Source organism: Plectropomus leopardus, chromosome 7 (assembly GCF_026936395.1).
Source record: "Plectropomus leopardus strain MGB_pleo_1.0 chromosome 7, ASM2693639v1, whole genome shotgun sequence".
Lineage (NCBI taxonomy): Eukaryota > Metazoa > Chordata > Actinopteri > Perciformes > Serranidae > Plectropomus > Plectropomus leopardus.
Genome location: NC_142182.1, coordinates 16,134,304 through 16,157,521, shown reverse-complemented (window position 1 = coordinate 16,157,521; position 23,218 = coordinate 16,134,304). Strand labels below are relative to the sequence as shown.

General features: G+C 45.6%; 1 protein-coding gene across 3 annotated transcripts in view; it reads right to left on the bottom strand.

The window, feature by feature from the left end:
- Positions 1-2,655: 2,655 nt before the first annotated feature.
- The window catches only part of tshz3a (teashirt zinc finger homeobox 3a), a 50,263-nt gene continuing 29,700 nt past the window's right edge, over positions 2,656-23,218 (bottom strand). The window contains exons 1-2 of one of the 3 annotated variants that reach the window (XM_042496294.2): positions 20,237-20,635; positions 2,656-6,869 (exon numbers count right to left, since the gene is read on the bottom strand). In XM_042496294.2, coding sequence (XP_042352228.1) covers positions 3,565-6,869; positions 20,237-20,276 — 3,345 coding nt within the window. In that variant the 5' untranslated portion in view covers positions 20,277-20,635 and the 3' untranslated portion in view covers positions 2,656-3,564. Of the gene's footprint in view, positions 6,870-16,255; positions 16,415-20,236; positions 20,636-23,218 lie in introns of those variants that run through there. The other 2 variants (XM_088080042.1, XM_088080041.1) reach the window with 2 other exon arrangements.

Genomic DNA, 23,218 nt, shown 5'->3' with positions numbered 1-23,218 from the left:
GAGGTCGAAGGTGAAGCTAACTTGGCTCTACCCATGACTCCTTCTCTGCTGTCATAAGACATCATGTCACCTCCAACTACGGAGGCTGCAAGAATGGACAACACTTCTTACACTGTCTTCCATCTTGGCATGCAAGGGTTTAGGGAAGCTTATTTGCAGCCAACGACACGGTTGTTTATCAAATTAGGACGTCAAGCCGGAGACACTCAGAGGAACATTTGATTTGTCGTTCCTTTTTAATAGCAGTTTACCCATTTTATCCTCCTAACCTGTTGATATTTTTAAGACTTTCTCTGATTAACGTGAAGCATTTAAACACTCGAGAGAGACGCCTTCTATAAATCTTCCTGAAATCACAATTTATGTATTTTCAGAACCACATATCAGCTGCCTGTATCAGCTGACACAACTGCGCAAGCACAGGGAGACAGGAGTGATATATATCAACATGCTCTAAAGACATCCGCCACTATTTTGGCAGCCATTTTGTTTTCCTAAACACATAGCCTCTCCTCCTCAGCTGTCTGTCTGTCGGTGCTGTCAGCCACTCTCGTGTGATTGGTCTGATGGGCTTGATGCTCATCACTCTGTCAGGCTGGGCTCGCCTTTCATTAGTCTGGGCCCCTCCATCCGCCACACTCACACAAATCACATTGACATCCAAACTCCTCAGATCCACAGAGCAATTTAACTGATATTCATTAGAGGGATGACAAGAGCTGATGGGAGATCTGTGGAGTGGAGGAGTGGGGGGACTCATTCTCCTCCTATCCTATCCCTGTCCTGTCCGCCTCCTTTCTTCCCCCTTCACTGCTGACTTTGTTTTAGGAGCATTGAGGCGCATCGGCGTCTATAACTACCCAGCCCTCAAGGATAGTCAAGACAAAAGAACAATGGATAACACATCTAATCTCCTCTTTATTATCGCCGAAAAATACAATTGAGAGGAGTTTTGTGTCTTTCGTGTTAGATAATTGGCTACAGCAGATCCACAGCTTCTACATTGCTCTCTTCTAGCAGCCACTATAATGCTCATCCAAGCAGAAGTCCAATCATTTAGCCCTCTCCCTCCAGCCCCTCATTAACCCCCAAAGTGTCAACTATCTCATTAACTCCCCCAACCATCCTCACCCCGAGTCCATCACCGAGCCCAAAGCATTCATCAACACATACAGTGTTGGGGGGAAAAAAAATTGATCATGTCTGAAAGATAATTTTATATCAGCAAGGACTCTGAGCTTTAAAAACTCACAAGATATTCAATAAGGCAGCTCAGCCTTTTTCATTTGCATTATCAATGGCTACCGGTCTGAATCCCATCTTTCAATTATCATCCTTTGTTAAGGGCTTTATTCTGCTTGTCAGATGTGAGTCATCACTGGGTTCTCCCACAACGTTAGACCAATGTATCCTAAACGTCGGAGGGCCGGGAGCAAGTCTGAGGCGGTAATGAGTTTGTGTGAGAAGACGGGGTCAGGACACAGTGTGTGTGTGTTAATTAATCTGTTCCCGGGTGGGAGGAACTGAAGCGAGATGATGAGATTTAAGAGAGTAAATGGGTGTGCTGCACTCGAGCTGTCCTCTGTTGAGTGAGCGAGCAGGGTTAGAGGCTGGGCAAATGGCCGTCACCATAGTAACCAGATAACTTCCCCGGCCCCAAGTCACTCAGTCAGTCAGTCATGACAAGCAAAGCCTGGGAACATCAAACAGAGAGAACATGGTGTCCCCGAGCATCTTCAAATAAGACAAAGGTAGATGGGAGAAAATCAGAGATGTCTGTGTGTGTGTGTGTGTGTGTGTGCGTGTGTTTGAGGCTTTATCATGCATACTGAAAAACATTTTAAAAAAAATCTTTCTCATTACATGGCACTGAGCCTGAATTGTGACTACTCTGATAGCATCAACACCTGCCAGTAATATTGTTAGATCCAAAAGCCTGCTTTGAGGGAATAGCACCTGTCTGTGCATTCTGCACCACTGTCAGCTTGTCTCAGCGCGCGTATATAGGATCCGCTTTATTTTTTCCAAGGGACAGTCTCGGAGTCCAGGTGTGTGCCAGATCTGCTGTCTGTGCCCAGGGCTCCTGATGGCATCCAAGCCCCCGTGGTAATCAGCCCACTCTGCCTGCTGTTGCAGCCCGCCTGCCTCCTCCTCCTCCAGTGGCTCGTTTCAGAAACATCTGGTGGTTTACATGCAGCACACACCACCTGCCAGACGCCTCGCAGGCAGTGGCACCGCTCGCACCTCTCGAGTCCGCCCCAACAACAACGCGACGACACAGAAATCACCAGGAATATCTAGACAAACTGTGGCAGCGGAGACAACGGCAGATGAAAATGCTGAGGGTTTTTTAAGTTCTGCTCAGTGTTTCTGCAGATGTAGCCCTTGTGAGTAATCTGTCAGCTGATTTGTAAGTGCTTAGTCATTACACTGTGGGACAGCACCTGGGAGAGGGGAGTTTTGCCACTAAGATGTATGGTTTTCATGTGAGCCAGGTGAAAAATTAGCCTGGAAATTACATTTTGGACAAAGCTGTGACGTGTCAGTTATCTCTAGCTTTGAAAAGCTGCTTGTTCAAATATTGTTTTTTCAAATTGCACCTTGATCTACATATTTCTCTGATTTATGTATATGAAAGAAAACAAATGTTATATGCAGCAGTTAATTCAATTTAATCATAGAAGCACAAGGCATTAACATATTTGTATTCTTTTTTTTTCTTATCAAATAACATTTATAAAACTATTGTGCAAAACAATGTCCTTTTAATCTTCTTCAAAGGCTCTGCACCAGTGGATAGTCATAGTCCTCTTAAATTAGGAAATATAACAAGTATGCATAATTTAAACAGCAAGTCGTAAGCTTATACACTTTATATACATTTTTACACAGACCTGGATTTTAAGTGCCCCTTACTCAATGATAAAGAACAAGGCGGCTTTTACAATCAGCAAGAAAATCAATAGGCTGTACAGAGGAAACTATAAAAACAAGCAGGGAACTTTTGCTGTTTGGCAGATTCTTTTAAAGGAGCGTTTTCCAGGTATTTGGCTGTTTTAAGGTGTTAAAAAATGACCGGTTTGAAAGGGGATTTTAAAATCTGGACAGGACAGGGCTTTACAAAATGTAACAGGAAAACTTGTTGAACATGCAGTCTACCAGCAAATCAAAACCAAAAGTCACAAAAATAAAAAAAAAAATAAATACAATAAAGTTAATACATTTCAAGTTATTATCTGACCTTCTATTCAGGAGATTCATCGTGATCGTTAAAAAAACCTGTTGTCTCACATTAGCGTGGGTGTACACAGAGTGAGGGAGACGACAAATCAGGCTGAATATCTTTGACCTACAGTATATTTTGATGTGAAATAAATGTCTTTTGAAATACAGAGAAATCAGAAATGTTTAGAGGCCGAATAGATGTAAACACTTTGTGCTGACATTTTTTTAAACAGTAGTTCATGCCATCTTTGTGCATTACCACACTTTGAAATGTTTTTTTTTTTGTTTTTAACAGCCATTCTACATGTGTTTTCCGGTATGTCTACTGCTTAGAGTCCTTTAGTGTTTCTCTACTTCGCTCACATACAGCAGATGGTCCTCTGGAGACTTCCCATGGCTCTTGCTGAGGTGAAGCTTGATGGCGTGCTTAGTGGCAAATTTACGGACGCAGAGCTGGCAGCGGTACACTGACCCATTACTACTGCAGTCGTCTTGTGATTGCGGAGAAAGTAAGGACTCCAGGGGCGCTAGTTTCTCAGTGAGAGTGTGGGAGTCCCTGACAGTCTGTTTGGGGGACAGCTTGGCCAGGTCCCTGACTCTGAACCCTAGGTGGGCTTCCAGGTGGCATACGTACGCTGCTGGGGTGCGGATCTGCGAGGCACAGTCGCTACAGAAGAATATAGGTTGACCCGAATCCAGGTTCTTGAGGAACTTGGTTCTGCCAGTTCTCCTTAGCTGGTACTTGACGTTTGCCAGCCAGTGGCTGATGGTGGTCATAGAGAGGCCTGTGAAACGAGACACGTGCATTCTTTCCTGTGGGCTGAGGTCGTTGATGATGTACTTTCCCTCTGATGTCTGCCTCAGGCTAGAAGCAAAGTGTGCCTGCAGGAGGAGGAGGTGCTGGGGGTTCCAGTTGGAGTGACGGCCTTTGCGCTTGTGGCCGTGCAGGGTGGCGTCGTCGTCGTCGTGAGTCGAGCCTACGATCTCGGCTTTGTCTGTGACCCGGGACCGCGAGGGAGGCTTCGGGACATGGTGGGACTGTGTCAGGTTCCTCAGCATGTCTGAGATATCTGACAAAGCGTTTTCATGCAGGGGGCTGCTGGATGTGTAGGGAGAGACAACTGTTAGCTTTGCAGGGGTAACGAGGGAGGAGGGGGAGATGGAGGAAGCCGTGGATGAAGGGGTTAGGGGGGCCGAGCCTACTGAGCCTCCTCTATCGCTTTTCCCTTTTGTGAGGTCCATAGGCTGGTCGTCACTCGGCTGGCAAAAGCTATTATCAACTACACTTTCCGGCTTTTTGGTCTGTGAGGGAGGAGCAGCCACAGCAGCCCTCTCAGCCATGCTCTGGCTGAGCCTGGAGAGCAGGCTCAGGGGATCTTGGTTTGGCAATGAGGGCTTGGCTGCTTTCCCCAAATGAATGTTCATTACTGACTGAAGAGCACTTAGAGGGTTGACAAAGGGCTGCTCGGGAGGAGTATGGCCAGTGATAATGGCGGTACTGCTTCTCAGCGTGGAGGCGAGCGGGGATTTGACTGCTGTCTCTCTCTTGGGTTCTGTTGCCGGGGATGCTCTGTCGCTGTGGCTTCCCCTGTCGCTATTGGCCGGGGTGACTGCCCTCCATTCCCGAGGCGAGTCTCCTCCCTTGTGCGATTCTCCAGCCTCGCTACTACAGGGAGAGAGGTGGTTCTCCATCTTTGGAGACAACTGCTTCACCCTTTGCTCTACTTTTGCTACTTTCTCAGTCACTTTTTTCACTAAGTCCTCCATCGCCTGGAAGTTGTTGCTAGGGAAGGGGGAGGACTGACTAAGAGGCGGGGAAACGAGGGGCTGGTTCTTGGCGAGGGAGGACAACGCTCCGTCCCCTCCGTTGAACAAGAACTTCATTGGGGAATTCTTTTCCATGCTGCCCTGCTGGAGCTTGAGGGCGCTGGGGAATTGGTAGGCAGCATGGATGCTAGGATAGCCTCCCCAGCTTGGATTCCCACTCTGCGCCTTGTTGATGGCCGACGTCACAGTGTTTTCCAGTGATTTAAGAATATCAAAGCCCCCTTTAGGGCTCTCCTTCAGGTCCTCTTCAGTCAGATAGCTATACTTTGAGATGTCATATTTCTCCTCCTTCTCAGCATCCTCCTCCTTCCCAACTGAAACTTGCTTCTCATTTCCAACAGCCTCTTGCGTAGTGCACTCCTCCTCTACCTCCTCCTTTTTGATCTCTTTAAGAGGAGGGGAGGTGGCTGGGGGAGTAGTTGTAGTTTGAAGAGGCGGAGGAGAGAAGGTGGAGGGTGCGAGCGGGACAGACTGGACCCTCTGTTCAGTAGGTGTGGTAACCCTCCCAGGGTTGGGGGAAGTGGCCTCGGGGAGCGTTTTGATTCTCTTTCCCATAGAGCTGGTCACCCTCAGGAAGTGTCCTGTCACCATCATGTGGGCTCTCAGCTCTTGCAGTGTATTATGTGAACTGCCGCACTCCATACACTTGAGGATCTGCAATTTGTGAGATTCAAACTGCCAGGTGTAACTGGCGCCGTTCTGGTGGCCGTAGCGGTTGTTAGGGGTGGTGTAGGGGCTGGAGGAGGGTTTCTGTGAGGGTTCGCTCAGGTCTGCTTGCAGGCTCTTAGATTTGGGGGTTCCTTCTCTTGAACGTGGCGAGGCGGTGAGGTCCAACCCCACGTGTCCTCTTTTCTTAGAGGACATGATTTTGGCTGCCACAGGGGCCATGGGCTCCTTCAGAGGCACTTTCTGGTAGTGTTTGGTCTTGATCATGTGGACACTGAGGTCCTGGAGCGATTCAAATGAGTGGCCACAATACATGCACTTCAAAACTTTCTGGGCATCCTCCTTCCCCTCCATCTCCATCAGGGAACGCTTACGTGGTTTAGACCAGCGTTTTGCGCCACCGCCTGCCCTGTCCTGGTTGTCATCACGGTAGTGGCCTGTATCATTCATGTGAACTGTCAGCTCCACCAGGGTGTCATAAGCAGCACTACAGCCCTTACAGCGGAATTTACTGGCCCCAGTGAAGATTGAGCCAAACAGCTTTGGGTTTTGCCTGTGGAGCTGGACTGTACTAAAGAGGCTGGGCTCAGACTGAGCAGGGTGACGACTCTGGGGGGGGTGCTGTTGTAGTGTCTTTGCTACTGCAGACTGGTGCCAGTCATAGCTACCGCTGCTGCAGCTGCTACTGCTACTAGTGCTGTTGCTGCGAGCTGGCTTTTCTGTAGAGGCCGACGTCTGCGCCTGTGGTGCTGTGGAATTAAAGTTCAGCGGTGACCACAAGGGGCTGGTCAGGAAGCTAGAGTAGATAACCTTCATTTGTTCTAAGGTGTCCATGCCTATGGGAGGTGTTTTAGTGCCACCATTCAGAGGTGCTGTGACCAAGTTGCCCTCGGCTTTTCTGGAAGGGCTCTCAAAGTCTGACAGACGGTCACTGGTCTCACTCACATGTGACTCACTGTCCATCTCTTGTCCCGAGAGCTCTGCAGCCCCAGCTGATTCCTGGTCACATGCCTGCTCCTTGGCAGGCCCTGCGCCCTGCTCCACAAACTCATCTTTCATGGGAAGGTCATCCTGAGGGGCTGAGGGCAGGTCGTCTGCTTCCGCCTCCTCATCCTCCACAGTGTGCTCTGTCAGCTCCTCAGGAGAATAGGCTGCGAGGAGAATGGAGACAAAGAAAGAAAGAAAGAGATGAGTTAAATTGCAGGGAGTGAACACGCTATGTTAGAATAACTGGAGAAAAAGTTTCCCTGCTATGTGTGCCCGAGGACTCCCAGGGATAAATGAGCCATCTGTGTGGGAGCCTTTAAAGCTGAGCTGAGAAATTACAGTCATCCCATTTCACCTCATCAACCGTTGAGGTGTTATTTTCCTCTAGGCGAGCCTGTATTTATATACTACCCCAGCCACACGGAACTTATGCCTCCCCTCTTTTCACTCCTTCTATTGGAGGAAAACAAAAAAGAAATATCTTGGCAAAAACATAATGCGCCATTTTATTTATCTCAGGGCGCAACAGCTTGAAATGAAAACTAAATCTGAAATTAATGAAGCCCAATCTCACTGTGGCATTCTCCTCTGGGGTAATAAATGAGTTGGATCAACCTCCATCTGTCAGTTAATATGTCTGACGCCTCTTCATCTGCCTCTTCTCTGATTACACACACATACATACAGACACACACTCAGACACATGCGCACAGAGACAAAGAGCATATCTTGGAGAATTTAAAGAAAGGGGTGTCAGGATTTTGCTGATGAAATTTTGACATGTTGAACAGAGATCCTACGGTGTCATTTGGACAAAAGTGAGTTCATTAGTTTCTTAATGTGTGGCGGATAGTCAATACTCAAGCTGCATTCTTAAAGGCGAATCTCAGCTGGTCTAAACAGGTGCTGAATATCATGCAAACATGACACAAATACATTTCCCTGATCATAAAAACAGCTGAACAGGGAGGAAGAAAATGAGACAGAGGTGAGAGGACAAGGTGAGAATGAGGAGCGTCAACATGATGGCAATGCATAAGCGATCTGTCACTTTGCATGTTGACTCCCACTGTTTACACGAATAGAGAAGATAAGAGTGCACATGTTTGTGTCTATGTGTACTGCTAAGTCCCACGCACAAACTCCTGTGTCCACCCACCCAACGCCAACTCACCCACCGCTCACTCCCTTCTTCTGCAGTGTCACCATGCCCCCTCCCTCATTTCCTGTCCACCTCACTCATGAAACCGCTCAACTTTAGGAAAAACAAATAATCTCTGAAAATAGCTGACGGCCTGTGGACAGGTCTGCGGCCATTTGGACATTATTGTAAGCTAAGACAAATGCCACAGAAAGACGCTGTAAGCTTTAATAGTAGGCACTCATACAGTTGAGCCCGGGCATGTGGACACAAACAGGCACACACACACACACACACACACACACACAAACACACTGTGACTAAATCCTTCATTCCCCCCACCGCCCCACGCACTCACGTCCAGTCTAAACAAAAATGTCATAGCTGAAATAACTCTCATTTCCAGTGCTAACAGCCAATCTCTAGGCAGCCATGCGGCTGGCGCTGGTCTGATTTGGGCCCTGGGGGCACAGTCAGCAGGCAGCCCCACTGAGAGGCCAGCCTAATGGAGACCTGGCAGGTGCAGCCCACTCTCCGTCCTCCCGGAGATTTGGTTTGTCACTGGGTATCCATTACCTGCCATTCTCCGCTGATAGGCCCCGACAGCCCTGATCAAAAGATGTCGTCGGGCCCCAGTCCGCTTGGCAGTCAGTGGCATGTCGTTTGTAAAAAAGGCCAAGCAGGGTGTAAATAAAATGACATGATCACTTCCCCGGCCCCTCATGTTCTGGACACAATTATGATAATGTGGATGTGGAGGGGAGGGGAGGGGTCTGGGAGGATGGAGAAGGGGGCGAGGAGGTAAATCGCTCATGCTCGGGCAAACACGCAAGGGAGATATCTCACTGCGACCAAGCGACTGCCCACACCCTCTTTCCTTTACTTTCTCTTCCGCTTCTCCTCTGGAAGATATTCGTGTCAGACTCTCATTTCAAAGAGGAAATCCAGCCAGGATGAGGTAGTTAATGTGTTTGTGTCCTCACTAGCTGGTCACGGATGTCAGCTTGCATCAGGCGAGCCTGGCACACCGCTTGACCAACTTGTCAGGTCACCTTTCTCTTATTCCACATATTTCTTCACATTGTCTAGCTATTTCATCAAACTATTGCCATATCCAATTTCACGTCACGCTATCACAAACCTTCCCTCTGCTCTCTCTGTGCCTTAACTTGCTAGTAAATGTTTTACATTTCACACTAATAGAACTGCTGCCCTGTAGGTTATTGTTCGTTTGTCATTAGATAACAAAGGGGGGGCGAAAAGGACCGGCTATAAAACCTACAGAGTCTAGCCATGCTCCCAGGCAATTTAAAATGCAAAACAAAAACCATTATGTCTGAGCACTATCTGTTAATTTAATCCCCAATGACTGATAATCCATCACACTGGGCGACAACCACATCCAATTATTCTCCCTGGCTTGACTGACAACAGAGGTGATTTATCAAGCTAATAAAAGGTGATGGGAGTATAGAGGCTCCCTTAGAATAAAAAAAAAAGAAGGGGATTATGAATACAAAAATACTCTTGGATTGCAGTCTTAACTATATCTGAGCATATGGTGTTGGGCCAATGTATGAGTTTTCCTAGCGTGTGTGAGCGAAAGAGTGTGTGTGTTCATGCTATGATAAAGTGAGCTGATGCCATGTGGGGGAAAGACAAGAATCATTAGGTTCCATGATTGATTCCTCAGGGTGGGGTGGCAGGGTAAGAAGGGTAGGAGGTGCACTTTCGCACAATCAACATCTCAGTCACGGCTCGCACAGAAATAGGAATAACACGTTCACACAAACACAAAAAGCTGCGGAAAGGAAGTCTCACGTGCAAAAAGCACACTTCACCTTGAGAACATCAAATATACCCCCACGTAATTATAAATAAAGCTAGTCAGTCAGTTATGACACCAGCCCCCCCCCCTCCGCTTCCAATCTTCTCAAACACACAAACATACTCGTACACGCACGTAGATGCAAGCGATGAGGAAAGACAGTGACATCTTGGCATGCAGGAGGCATTCCTGTGGAGTATCATTTTCATAAACATAAGGGCCGCAGACGAGGAGGGAGAGATCATCTGATAGAAATACTGCAGTGCTGCTCTGACGATCAGGAACAACAGACAGGGCAGGGACAGGGGGTGATTAAGCAGGAAGGTGCTGTGGCTGCCTCTAAAGCAGAGCCTCTCAGTGTCTGTATCGCTCTGTCTCCTTCCCTCTGTCCCATGGGCTATTTCTCCTCAAGTGCTGCTGAAAGCACTCTGTTTTTGATGCTGCATTTTAAATAGGCATCATATGCAAGAGTGATAATATGAGGACCAAAAAAAAATTAATCATGTGTTTCTTAAGTAGAAATCTTAGCACCTCATTTTTTGCAAGATTATCGCTGCCTCAAATCTCACCCTATACCTCCCTTTTCTTAGATCTGTCCCCTTGTTGACCACAGTGCATATTCTTGGTTTTGGCCTCCACAGCTGGGAAAACAGTCTGGGAGTCAGATCACACCCAACAGCAGCGGGGTAAACAGGATGTGTCATTAAAAACTCTACCTGAGTCTGACCCTCATTCTTAAATGACTGCTTGGTCTCTGTAAATGGAGAAAAAAAAGGGACAACATCCAACATTGCCACAGGCTTCCTGATATAAAAAAAAGGTGAGTCCTTTGAGCGGTCATTACGAGTACAGTATTTCATCCGTGCTTTTTTTCACGCTAAAAAATAGCATGGACGGCAGATGTCTGTATATTACTGTTAAAAATACATTCCATCTGTTTCTTTTTTTTCCCTGAATGCAAATATATGGTGAAAACAGGATCTGTTCAAATCCACATGAAGCTACTAACGTGAAATAATGTGCAAGCTACTTCATAAACCAGTGTCTTGTATAATGTAAATTCAATGGGTACATTTATGTGCATTACACAGATAGAAGAGAGGAAAAACAATGCTTAATTACTATCTTTTGGGGATTTTTAAGAAAATAAAACAGATAACTAACGCTGTTGCAAAAGAAATGTTTTTATGGGTTTCAATGCTTGATCTCTTTATGATTTAATCACTGTACACATCGAGAACTGTACCGTGCACAGACACAGCTAGGATACAGGAAATTGTCCACATGGGTGGTCCCTTATAGCTTAAAAAAAGCTTTATGGTATTGTTCAAAGACAACAAATAAAATTAAGCAACAGGAAAAAAAAAACTTGATTTTGCTATTGTCTATTGTTTATGGTTAATTAAATTATGCAGCAGTGAATGATAATTGGATTTCATCCTATAGACACTGAGCTGAATTTCTTGTATAAAAGAATACATATAAATACATTTTATTATTATCATTATTTTTATTATTATTATCACTTTTATTATTCAGCTGAAGAACAGAGGGAGGAAGGTATTGGTTGAGATATTCTAAGTCAGTCTGTGATCAGATAGGGGGAGCTCAGACTGGAGAGAGTTAAACTGTGTCACAACATGACGAGTGTTTCTTGACATGTGTACAGTATTTCAACCGGACCTCGACGCCCTTAAACCAACATAGCCCCTCAGCAGGGGGTTCTTGCTGACAGGAAACAGATCCACAACGCAACAGGACAGGATGTCACCTCAGACTCAATCAAAAACAAAAAAAACAAAAAATCCCACAAACCACCGACTTCCACTCACTCACTCAAGTTTCCCAGCAGCCTAAAACTCTTTAAATAGATTAGAATAATTTAGTCCAAAACAGCCCCATTCTGTCAAAATAGCAGCAGATCAGTAACATACCTAAAATGCCTTTCTGTTGCACACATTTATCAAAGCAACACACTCAATCAAACTTAGTTCTCTCCCTCCTTTTCCCTTTGATCCTAACAGGCTGGCTCAAAGTCCCACGAGAAAATATGTAACAGGTGATCTGCGGCCATTTGAAAAATTAACAAGTCCTGACATAATTCGCTTTTTCGGATATGACCGGAGAAGGCCGTCTTTTTAGGTTTTTACTATATAACTCTGCTGCCTGCTACAGTACATTATGCTTCTGCAGGCTATCATGTTACAAGCGATTGTGGATGTCTCTGTCAGTTTTTTATTTGTGTGTGTTCTCTACCCCCTGATGGCATTGTGAATACATTGTGTCCGCCGATTGTAGTGCAGGATGTGTGATATGGGAGATGGGAAAAACAGAGAGATCATTCAGGCCTCAGGCAAAGCTTAGGGCTGAACCTTGTCAATGCACATAGTAAGAGGAGAGAGAGAAAGAGAGACAAAGACAAAATAAGGCTGAGAGAAAGAGAGAGGGAGTGAGAGTGAGAGAATAGATTTAACCCTCGGCTGATTGTTGTGTTATGAGTGGACCTCAAAGCTGCCAGCTGCACGTACAGACCTTCAAGACCTGAAAATTCATCTCGTTTATCTGGCATGAGACGAGCCAGAAAACACATAAAGGCCTCCCGTTACTAACTCCAAAGTAGGAGAGAACGAGGTGACTCACAGTTCCAGTCCCAGTTTCAAACTTGACACAGCCACAATAAGCGATAAAAAAGGAAACAAACAAAAGAGCAACACACACAGCTTCCCCAGGTGCAGAACCAAGGGCAGTAATAAGGATCGAGATGCCACGGGAAGGCGGCGTTCCAGTCCGACGTGCACACAAGGCCTGTCTTGTCTGATGATATGTAGTCAGGTGGACTTCCTTAAACCATTCCACATCTCTCCCTCTTGCTTTCTGTTTCTTTTTCTTCACGCAATGCTCCATGAAGCAGAACTTCTGTTTATTTGCCCAATCCTTGAACTGTTTAGGCCTCATATGAGAATGATGTTTAAAGTTTGACGCAACACTACACATGGCCTTACAAGCGCTAGTTTCACTGAATCAGACAAGATTTATACAGCTTTAACCATAACGTGACCGAATATACTTGAAGTGTCTGTTGTTCTTGTGAACTAGGCTTGAGCAGTATCACGGTAATATCAGGGGATTTTAAAAATCCCAAAGGTGATTTTCAATTCTGTCAAAGATACAGACCCTAATATTTCTATTAACTTCGTGCTGTCAACCACGGTCTCGTGTCCTGCTGTAATGAGGATGTTTCACATGTAGTGCGCATCATGTGCCTCTGGAGGTCAGTATGGTGCAACAGGCAGCTGAGCTGACTGCAAGTGGGGTAAAGAACGTTATAAGACTGCAAACAGCCGGTCAATTAGGGCCCGTGTTGTGCCAACAACAACAGAGAGAGCAGAGGAACCACAGTAAAAACAGCTTATTTTCACATCTTACCCAATGAATTACTATTTCGACCAAAACCATAGTTGCTGAGTGTTAGAACAATGGAGTGACTAACTTGATGACTATCAAGATTGACCAACACAATTTTGGTGAGTTTTACTTTGTTTCTGTTGAGCCCGCATGAAGTGTGTTTTACAATAATTTAACAAGGCAATTAAGCTAGTCTTAGTTTGGTAAAAGTGATTGTATGGTTGTCTTTCTACGTTTTCTTTAATAAGGAAAGCAGGTGTAAGATTAGTAACTTTTGCTGACACCTCTTGACTGTAGACTAAGTAGACTAAATACTGCACAATGATAACGTTATATACCGAATACCCCAGTGAAATTCATGCAAAGCGAAATTCCTGCAACTACATTGCAGAACTGCATGTGCTTGAACTACTGAATGTAAACCTGCATTACTGTCGGTCTGAAATTAAGGTTAGGGTTTAAACAAGTGTTACTGCAGTTTGGCAGCTCAGTACAGGTCTAAAGTCAGACCCAATGTATGAATGCTGTCACTGGGGCTATGGTTGAGAATGAGGGATGCGTTCAGGTCTTAAACTGGGATTAAGTCTGTGGCTTGTAGCTGGAAATAAAACTGGGACTGTTCTTAAAGCACAGACTGTATAAAAATAATGGACGTAGCTATGCTGATGTCACACATTGGTTTGTGAACTGTTATTCTGCAGCCTTGAGTTCAACATTTTGGCCATTGTCTTCTTGGATTTTTGGAGCCAGAAGTAACCATATTTGAACGAGAAGTTGAACTGTGGAGGGCGAGGGGTTGAAATTAGCTATAGAGACCAAACCTCTTTTTTTGTATCAGGCTGTGTATGTGTATTTCTGCTGTAAAGTTGGGAATTTTATTGTGGAGGTCTATGGGGATTTAGTCTGTTTTGGAGCCAGCCTCAAGTGGCCATTCAATGAAATGCAGTTTTTGACACTTCTGCATCGACTTCATTTTTCAGCCTCAGATGCAACTGTTTGATTTTAGGTTAAATTGCTGACTCATGTTTTTGGTGAACAGTGAACTGAAAATATCTATTGGAAAACTATTGAACATCAACATGAGCATCAGTAACTCTTGTGAACAGCGCTTAAGTTCTGTCTTTTATCGCACCCGAGGATTGAAGGCACCCAGCATGCCGGTGTTGCGTCAAAGATTGCTTCCTCTTCAATATGTGTTTCCACTTACCTAAATCTGAGCTAAGCATTTTCTTTTACCTCACCACGGAGGTGGGAGCTACACATTTATTATTTGAAACTGTGTTGTGTTCAAACTTGAACACAACACCTGCATCGCGAGTAAAATTGGAAATTTCGACAAAAGAGCTACCAGTACGGCTGAAGCAAGTCCGTGTCAAATCAGTACGGATTCCAATGGGAAAAAAACTCTCATTTTTGTGCAAATTGTTACCGCAAAGTCTGAAAAAAAAGTCCAAATAAAGTCCAGTCAGCCACATCAACAACAAATTTATAACAATGACACATCAAGTTGAAAAAACCAAAACAAAGAAATGAACGTGAACCTGTTCACTTGTTGTTTCTGGAAACTTGGTTCATAATTCGAAATAGTTTATTATGAACATGAACTAGTTCACTTGAATCTGTGTGAACTGAACTTTGAGCTAGCTCCTGGGAAGTCTGAACTTACACAACACTGGGTGAGGGGACTAAAGTCGGGGCTTGGGAGTGAGACGAGCAAACCCCTTCTCACAACGCACAGCTGCTGCCATGATTGCCTAGCAACGAGGAGGTGATGGACGCAGCCTGAAGATGGATGGCCACCATAAATCACAGTAGCGAGTGGGAGGAGGAGGAGGAGGTAAGAGAAACGGAGAGGGAACAAGAAGACGATGAAAAACAAAACAACAGTTTTTCCCCCTTTCTGTAGCAGAGCTGGCCTTGCCTTGACCTCTCCACTGTACTCTTTTATTCATGATTGTCGGGGAATGACGCGGGGCTGGGGACTCTTCTGGGCAAAGCTTAATGGAAACTTCTAGGTAATCATTACAGTCAGTTAGATTGAATCCAATGGATCATTTTATAATGTACAACTGCAATAAACTCCATTGAGGCGTCTACGTGCCCTTCAGTGTCTCGAGTTTTTTCATGATTCTACTAACTTTTTAAAGATGATAATAATGATAGACGATACCTTTCATAAAGCAACCCTCCAGGCAAGGCAATCTGGGTAGTGTAGTTGCGGAATAAACATCCCTGGGCTATCTGATTATGGCCTACTGCTGCGGCACTGGTGTCTAGTAACACTCAGAGAGAGCGCTCAGCCATCCATCACACAGTGAGTGTCTGTCTAAGGCTTTCCACCCTGCTTCTTCTCGTCCTGGCTCTCCAGTTACAGCCATACACGGCCGGCCTAAATAATATTCTTCATGATAAATGGCACTATAAGCCTGGTATCCATCATTAATCTGATTTTTAAAGAAGCATCCATCTTGGAGAGAGCCTGTTAGGGCCACGGGGGAGCAGAGCAGCTCGGGTTCATTTAAAGGCCAGGCTGCTGCATGAGTGATACCTGTCAGCCCTGCTCATCAGGGAGCAGCACACACACACACACACACACACACACACACACACACACTGGTACGGCATTAAACATTGACGCCATATGGCCACACATGCACGCGCACACACACACATCTCCACAGCGCCCCTACGTGCGTTCTTCGCGCATATATTATGAGTAAACAACACCAACACACTTGTCGGACTATGTGTACTCACTAAGCATATTTCTCCGCTTCATTCAGACATCCAGAGACGTGTCATGGAGGAACATTCTGTCACTCATCAAAACACAACTCAGTGTAACTCAATCCTCCCTGTCATCTCCAAAAAATCTCCCCTCCCTAACGCTTCTCCTCAAGGGTTTCAGGAAAACTCACTCTTCCCTGGAAAAACTCTCACACACAGACCCGCACACACACAAACGACAGTCTCTTTTCCCAGCTCTCCATTCCTCTGTCTCTCTCCACTGACTCTGCACCTCATTCTCCATTCCTCTCCTCCTCTTTGTTTCTCTCAGTCCACTCTCTGTCTTGTTTTCCCCTCTTTCACTCTCTCTTTCTCTTCCTCTCTGCCCCCTATCCACCTCCCCTCTCTGTGTGTCTGGTAAAGCCTGTTTGATAAATGACACACGTCACCGTGTCAGAAGCGAAGGGTGGGTCAGTGATAAATGACTCTGTTGAAAAGGAAATCGGCTCTCTGGCATGGCCAGGCTATTCTCCTCCTGGATTGGGTTTCAGGACCCCTGAAGACCGGAGCGGCTCAGTTTCCCCGAAAAGAGCACACATCCCACCAGGCTCTGACGCTCTCTACCACTGGGAGGGGTGGGAGACAAGGGAGAGAGAGAGAGAGAGAGAGAGAGGGTTGGTGGGTGGGAGGTGGGGTTGGAGGGATCCAGCCTGTCCCAATTGTCGCTACAGTGCAGCTGCATCTATCACAACAGCGGTGGGACTATTTTTACAAAGCCTCCGACTCAGTGCCCAGACAGCAGTCCCAGGCTGAAAACCTCGGCTGAAAGCACGCTGAGAGCTGAAAGGGAAGAGTGGATGGCTAACGGTTTTCTATTTGTGACACTACTACAGCACTTACACTCCTCTTTCTCTCCTGAAGCCCAACCCTATGGCTTGACATCTGCCAAGTGTGTGTTAAAAAGGAGAGAAGGCCCACTTCACCGCCCCCACTCTTCTCCTCATCGTCCCCACCACCACCACCACCACCACCAGAGCCTCCTCCTCTTCCTCCCCCTCTGCCCTCTTTCTCTTACACTGTCTCTTTCACTCACTTGCTGGCAGGGTGGCACTGTTATCATTACACAGGCAGGATTTATGGAGTCAGGGCCTATGGCAAAAACAAAAAGGCATCTGTCAATACCTGTGGGAAACACTCTGTCAGGCTCCCTCCTCCTCCTCCTCCTTCCACTGGTGCTCACAGCCTCATTAGGTATGCACTTATCAGACACATAGATCACAGACGTGACTCAACCTCACCGGAATCCAGCCACAGGACTTTCATTAGCAACGGGGCCTGCAAGGCCAAAACATTTTCCGCGCTCACACCTGCAAACAACGCCAGCGGAGGCGTATTGTTGTTAAGGCTCGCTAATGCTGTGAGCCCGTATGTTGGTCGAACAATTAAGTCCCAACTTGAGCTCCCCCGCTGCTTCCGTAAGGGCATGCTTTTCACACATAAACAACAGGAAGGCAGACAGATATAAAAACGGCTTACTTCATTTCACTTGCTGCGTTTACAACGTGGTTGCAACATGTGCGCATGTGTCTGCAATGTGTGCTTGTGTCTTTACCAACACATGCATGTGCAAAGACAGAGAGAAGGGAAGAGAAGAAGAGCAACGCAGACGGCCCTAAAGAGCTCAGAGAATTATGGTCCGACCCCAGCAGGTGGTCTACAGTTACAATTCCTTTCATCACTATCACATGCTAAACTGCACGCACACACACTGAAACCCAACAAATCAGAAAGTGCATGCCCACCGACTTGGGCACACACACACACTCACAGACGGACGTGAGTGATGGCTGCCAGTCTGGCAGCTATAATCCTGACCCTGCAGAAAGAGGAGACTGTTGCTGTGGAGCCAGGTCCAAATCAGACTAGCCCCCCCTCCACCTCTCTCCCTCTGTGTGCGACTCACTCTTATACACACATGACCTGATGGCAGGTTATGACATGGCCTGACGGCACACTGATACACTCCGGATATTGTAAACAGATACTGAAGACATACTGTACATGTTACACATTCCAGTGAAATAGCCGCGTCTTTGCCCGCATGTTGTAAAGCCGGTGTCGACTTCCTATCAAGTCGCCCGAGTATTTCAACTTTCTGCGGCCATTTCAATAGCTTCAGGCCTCGGTTTTGCGGTTCAGCTAATCGCCAGCCACGAAGGGAAGTAGGTTTGTATTTCCACAGCTGGGAGAGTCTGTTTCTCATGTTTGCTCGGCTGTTTACGTGGCCAGCTGCCCTCGGTTGTTAAGAGCACTCAGACCTGACCCAGGTAGGCAGGCCCATTTGTCACCTGCAGCGGAAAATTGAGTTACAGCACAACCAAAGGCGAACGGCTCTGTGTAATATCAAGTTGATTACATCAAAGTGGTGGCAAACCTCATTGGGCTGGGCACCCCGAGCTTGTCATCTCCAATCACAGGGCCTGTCAGGACTCCATCAGCCTCACGGCTAATTGGACCAACGCTAATGAAGCAGGCAAAACAAGTTTTGTACTGTGGAGAGATAACCCCTCTCAGACAGAGGAAGGAAAGAAAGAGAGGGAGAAGCTGACAGAGTGTGTGTTGGAGAGACAATGAGAGAGCAACGCAGGGTGTGTGTGTGTGTATGTGGAGGGGAGGGGGGTAGATTTTTCATGCAAGTCTCAAGGTTGCAGTGGGCTGACTCTCCCCCTAAGTCCCTAATCAAGGCCCATCATCTGTCATCCTTTTCTTTGCTCTCTCTATCACCATGCTCTGTGCTGCAATCAATTCATCATCACCCTTTGTGTGCCACTGAACAGTTGACAACTTTATAACTTGCAGCTGCACGGGCTGACTGACAGGGGTGGAAGGGGAGCATGAAAAAATGAAGAAATGAATAGATGAATGAATGAACAAAGAAGCGTGGTTTCAGGAAGAAAAAGTTGTTTTCTAAAAACACAAAACGATCTATATTACAGCCTTTTATTCCCTTTCGTCAACAGAGAAACAGCAGTGAAGCAGGGAGGGGAGAGAAGAGGAGGAGATGAAAAAAAAACACCCCATCCTTCTCACTGATCTGAAATCAGAAAGCTTTCAGTCATTCTTTATGTGCTCCCCGCGGCCACTCTGAGCCAGTGAGCATGTACATTAGGCTGGGGCATTTTGATGAAATAAAAGCCCAGGCCAGCTTATGGCTAAACAGAATGGGAGCACTCACTCAGCCTGTCTCTGATTGACCATTAAAGCCATTGATGAATGGGCCTGTCAGGGGAGAGACAATTAAATCAAACATGAAACAAAGCCGTTGTGACGGCCCGGTCTGACAGAGCAAACCCATTCCTCCCCTCCATTACATAGCACACGGCTCCTTTTACAACCTCTAACCCACTCCTCCCGCCTCCTCTACCCACTCTGTGTGTGTGTGTGTGTGTGTGTGTGTGTGTGTGTGTGTTCAAAGTGAACAAGTGAGCATGTGCACATAGGAGTGTGATGTTCTCTGCTGGAAGTGTGTGTGTCTGTCTGTGTGTGTGTGATGTCTCACTGTGAAACCACTTTGTCCCCCCTTCTTTCACTTTTTCGTGAGTCAGTTGACCATCACAGTGAGAGAGCGAGTGTGTGTGTGTGTGTGTGTGTGCTAGAGAGAGAGGGTAAAAAGTACACAGGGCCTTTCAAAGTGGTTTAAACGTGACGTCAGGGGCCTGCAGCACATGGTGGGAAGTGATTTTCTGATGCAAATCGGGAAGGATCAGATCAAAGCCGCATGACAGCCAATCAATCAACCGTCAAATCAGACATGGCAACTGTCGATTATGGCTCCTTCCAGCCCACGAAACCCCATTGTCTGCTCTCAAATTGTTTATCTTATCCCAAGAAAAGAAGATAAAGCTTCAGAGGTAGGGCTTTTTTTCCACCACAGCTTGTGTAAAGAAGTTATGCGCTCGGATCAAATGCGCACAAAGCCCTTATGTCCCCCTTATGGCACGCCTCGGGCACTCACCACCAAGAAAACACTGCTTATTTCCACTCTTACTGATCAGAGGTGGATAGCGGTTGGGATCGGTACACTGTCAGGGATTCAAGTTGGGAACAATAGGAAGCGAAAGTTTACAGCAGGCAACTCATCCGACGGGACGACAGTAGCTGTGCAGCGTGGAGAGCGAAAACGCAGATTGTTGTATACAAACTGTACATCCGCTTTTATGAAGCGTAACACTTTCTATGAGGTCTTACTAGAGTAGCCAAGAGTGACAAAGCGGATCGTTGGAGAGAGAGAGAGAAAGAAAAAAAAAAACACAAAGTGGAAACGGAAATGCAGTAACTGTAAAGTGAGCTCTACAAAGCAAAGGTAACATCCGCAGATTCATGACAGTAAATCTGATCTTTTTACGCACAATATAAATGGATACACATACCTGCTGCGCGCTTGGGCGCTTCTTGTTTCCTCCGCGGCATTTTTATTTGTGGGGATTTCCGTCAAACTCTTCTTTCTTTCTTTTTTTTTTTTAATATACCCCCTCGCCGTATCCGGGAAGATCCACCTCTACTCAAAAAAGATTCACGCCTTCGTGTAGTAGACTGCACAACATCGGGGAGTCCGATGGAAAGAAAAACTAAAAATCATCGTTACGGAATAGCAGCTTGCGGGAAAAGTCAGCGGAAAAAATAAATAAACGAGGTAGAAGGGGGGATGGTTCTTTTGGTGCTGTGATCGCGTTGAGAATGTCAGCGGTGATAGCCAGCGTCCACCTCGGCTGCCTGGTCTGGCAACAGGCAAAGTTGAGGGATAAGAGAGATGATCGCGTCACTCACAGCAGGAGAATGGGCAAACCCACCGCTCCGTTAACTCTTTACTTCTCAGAGAGGGGCGGACACCTCGCACGAGTGTCCTCCTACCTCTGCCTTTCATGTGAATCACAGCTCAGGAGCTATTAGTAGATTATTACAACACAGCAGGCTGATTATGATCAACAAAACCACAAACAAGCAGAGTAATATTCTGGTAATGTCCCCAGATATGTCACCATAGCTGAATTCAACCTTAATCACATTTTTTAGTTTGCATCTGTAACGGTTTTATTTATATAGAAATGCATGACTTTACTGCCTATTTTTAATGACTGCTTTTTAAAGGTATTTTAAGTGATTAGAATCGACGCATTAGCGTTACAGGCTTTATATCTACATGCAAATTACACACGCTCACTAATATTTTATTAAATGTCACATTTCCAAAGCTGATAATTAGATTTGACTTGTTTGGTGCAATGAAAACCGGACAGTATTTATTACAGTTAATTTATTTATCCTGATGTTATAAATATACATTTCTTTGTATTTTAATGTTATTGCATTTTTTTTGTCATTACACATAGCAACTGCAGTTCAGCATCCAACCAGATAGCAAATATGCATACAGATTACAGTTGCAATAGTATGAGAGTTTCACAGTACAACAGTCTCAGAAAACATCGCGGTTTCACAGTATCACGGTGTCACGGAATTATCATTATACAGTCAGAATGACCTTAAAGGAATGAAAACAAAAGGGTTATTTTTGGTCAAACAAAGGTTTTATGGTACTATTATTGAAACTTGAAACCTTTTTAAAAAAATTAATTATGAGTAAGTCTATCCTTTGAAACTTGCTAAAAGAAAAAGCCGAGCTTCTCCGTCCAGTTGCATTTTGTTGTCAATATCCTAGATCAGCAAATCTACACAGTATGATAACCGTCAGTTTTCATCCCACGGTATAACTTGAAAACGATACTGCCGTTACCCAAATATAGATATTTATAGATAAACAAATGCACAGAAGCCACTGGTGTCATGTTTGTAGGAGGGGATCGATTTTTATATAGCCTATACACAGGCGTAGATTTTGGGGGGATACAGGGGGCACATCCCCCTCAATATTTTGAGTTCTATTAAGACTTTTATTTTGAGGAAATTTAAGACATCTCCACAATAACCTGATGCAGGAAAAAAAATCACCAGGATGCAAATTATGTGATGCTAAAAACTTCCTTGGCAAGAGCCCCAAACCAATATGTGTTCCCCACCAATTTTGAAATGAAACCTTTGACCTTGAGCCTACTAAAAAAAACTTATTGTAGAACATGTGGAGGAGGAAGCTGTGATGTATCTATTACAGTGTGTAAAGAAACGCGTATATAAGGAAGAACGAGTTCTATAAACAACAAGCATGTTTGTAAGAATGCAAAAAAAGGTGAAATGTACAGTCCATAATGAGGAGTTAAGCAATTAGTCTAATATACAGTCAATAACAGGAAGTGCTAATTCAGGAGGTAATGAGCCCCATAGTGGAATCGCCTTTATATATGTTGCTTCGCTCATTTTTGTAATTTTATTTGTTGGGAGGAAACAACATGCTCACATAAGTCTATATATCTTATAACTGGTGCAAAAATTTGTCAAGCAACCCCCTTACCCAAAATGCAAACATATGCCTGGGGCCCTTTCCTCGCTAATTTAATGTGAGCAGTTAAATGTTAGCTTTCATCACAGTAAAAGCATCACTTCTACCATATATCCACATTAGGTAGAGATCAAAGCCAGTTCAAGGAAGCAGTGTTAAGTCTTAGTGCCAAGGTAATGAGTTTTTTTCCCTCAGCACTTTGCTCGCTTTTTTCTCGAGCCAGCGGTATCTCTGCAGAGTGTGGGATGGTCCTGGGTCTCCCCCTGTGCCTCTGATGTGTTCTGACCCCTGCCAGCAAAAAGACACATACAAATACCAAAACATGCTGTGTGTGGGTGCTCAATGCTGCACACATATTACACACAGCTGAGAGTGCAAGGATCTGCTCACTCTTTCAGATACAAATCTTAAACATTATGCACGCACAAAAGGCAACATATGCACACCCTATTCCTTTTTCCTTCCCTCACATGCACATGCATGCACACACACAAGCGTCCTCACTCAGAGAACAAGAATTAAAGACCTCTCTGATCAGAACTCGCCCCCGCCTCCCCGTCTCTAAGAGCACAGAGGCCGGGTCCCTGTCACTTTAACAACATGAAATTACAACCCAAATGGGATGTCAGGGGTTAGCAGTGTCTCTAAGAGAACTATGTGAATATATTTCCTCCTATGGACTTGCCCCCATCATGACCTCCCCCTGGAACAAGAAGTAACCCGGTGATTGGCGTTTTTACAGCCAAATTAAACCGTCTTGCAGGCTGCTGAAGGCAGGAGGAGAAAGCAGCCGCTCCAAAATTAGTGAGCCATCATCATGACAGAAAGTAGCGGGGACATGGTGTCATCCAGCTACTGTATCGATTAACCCATAAATAGTATATGGCCTCTACACTGCGGCTCTCCCAGGCTTACACTGTAAATGGAAGTTATCTCAGCTGTGCATCTGTCTTGCTTT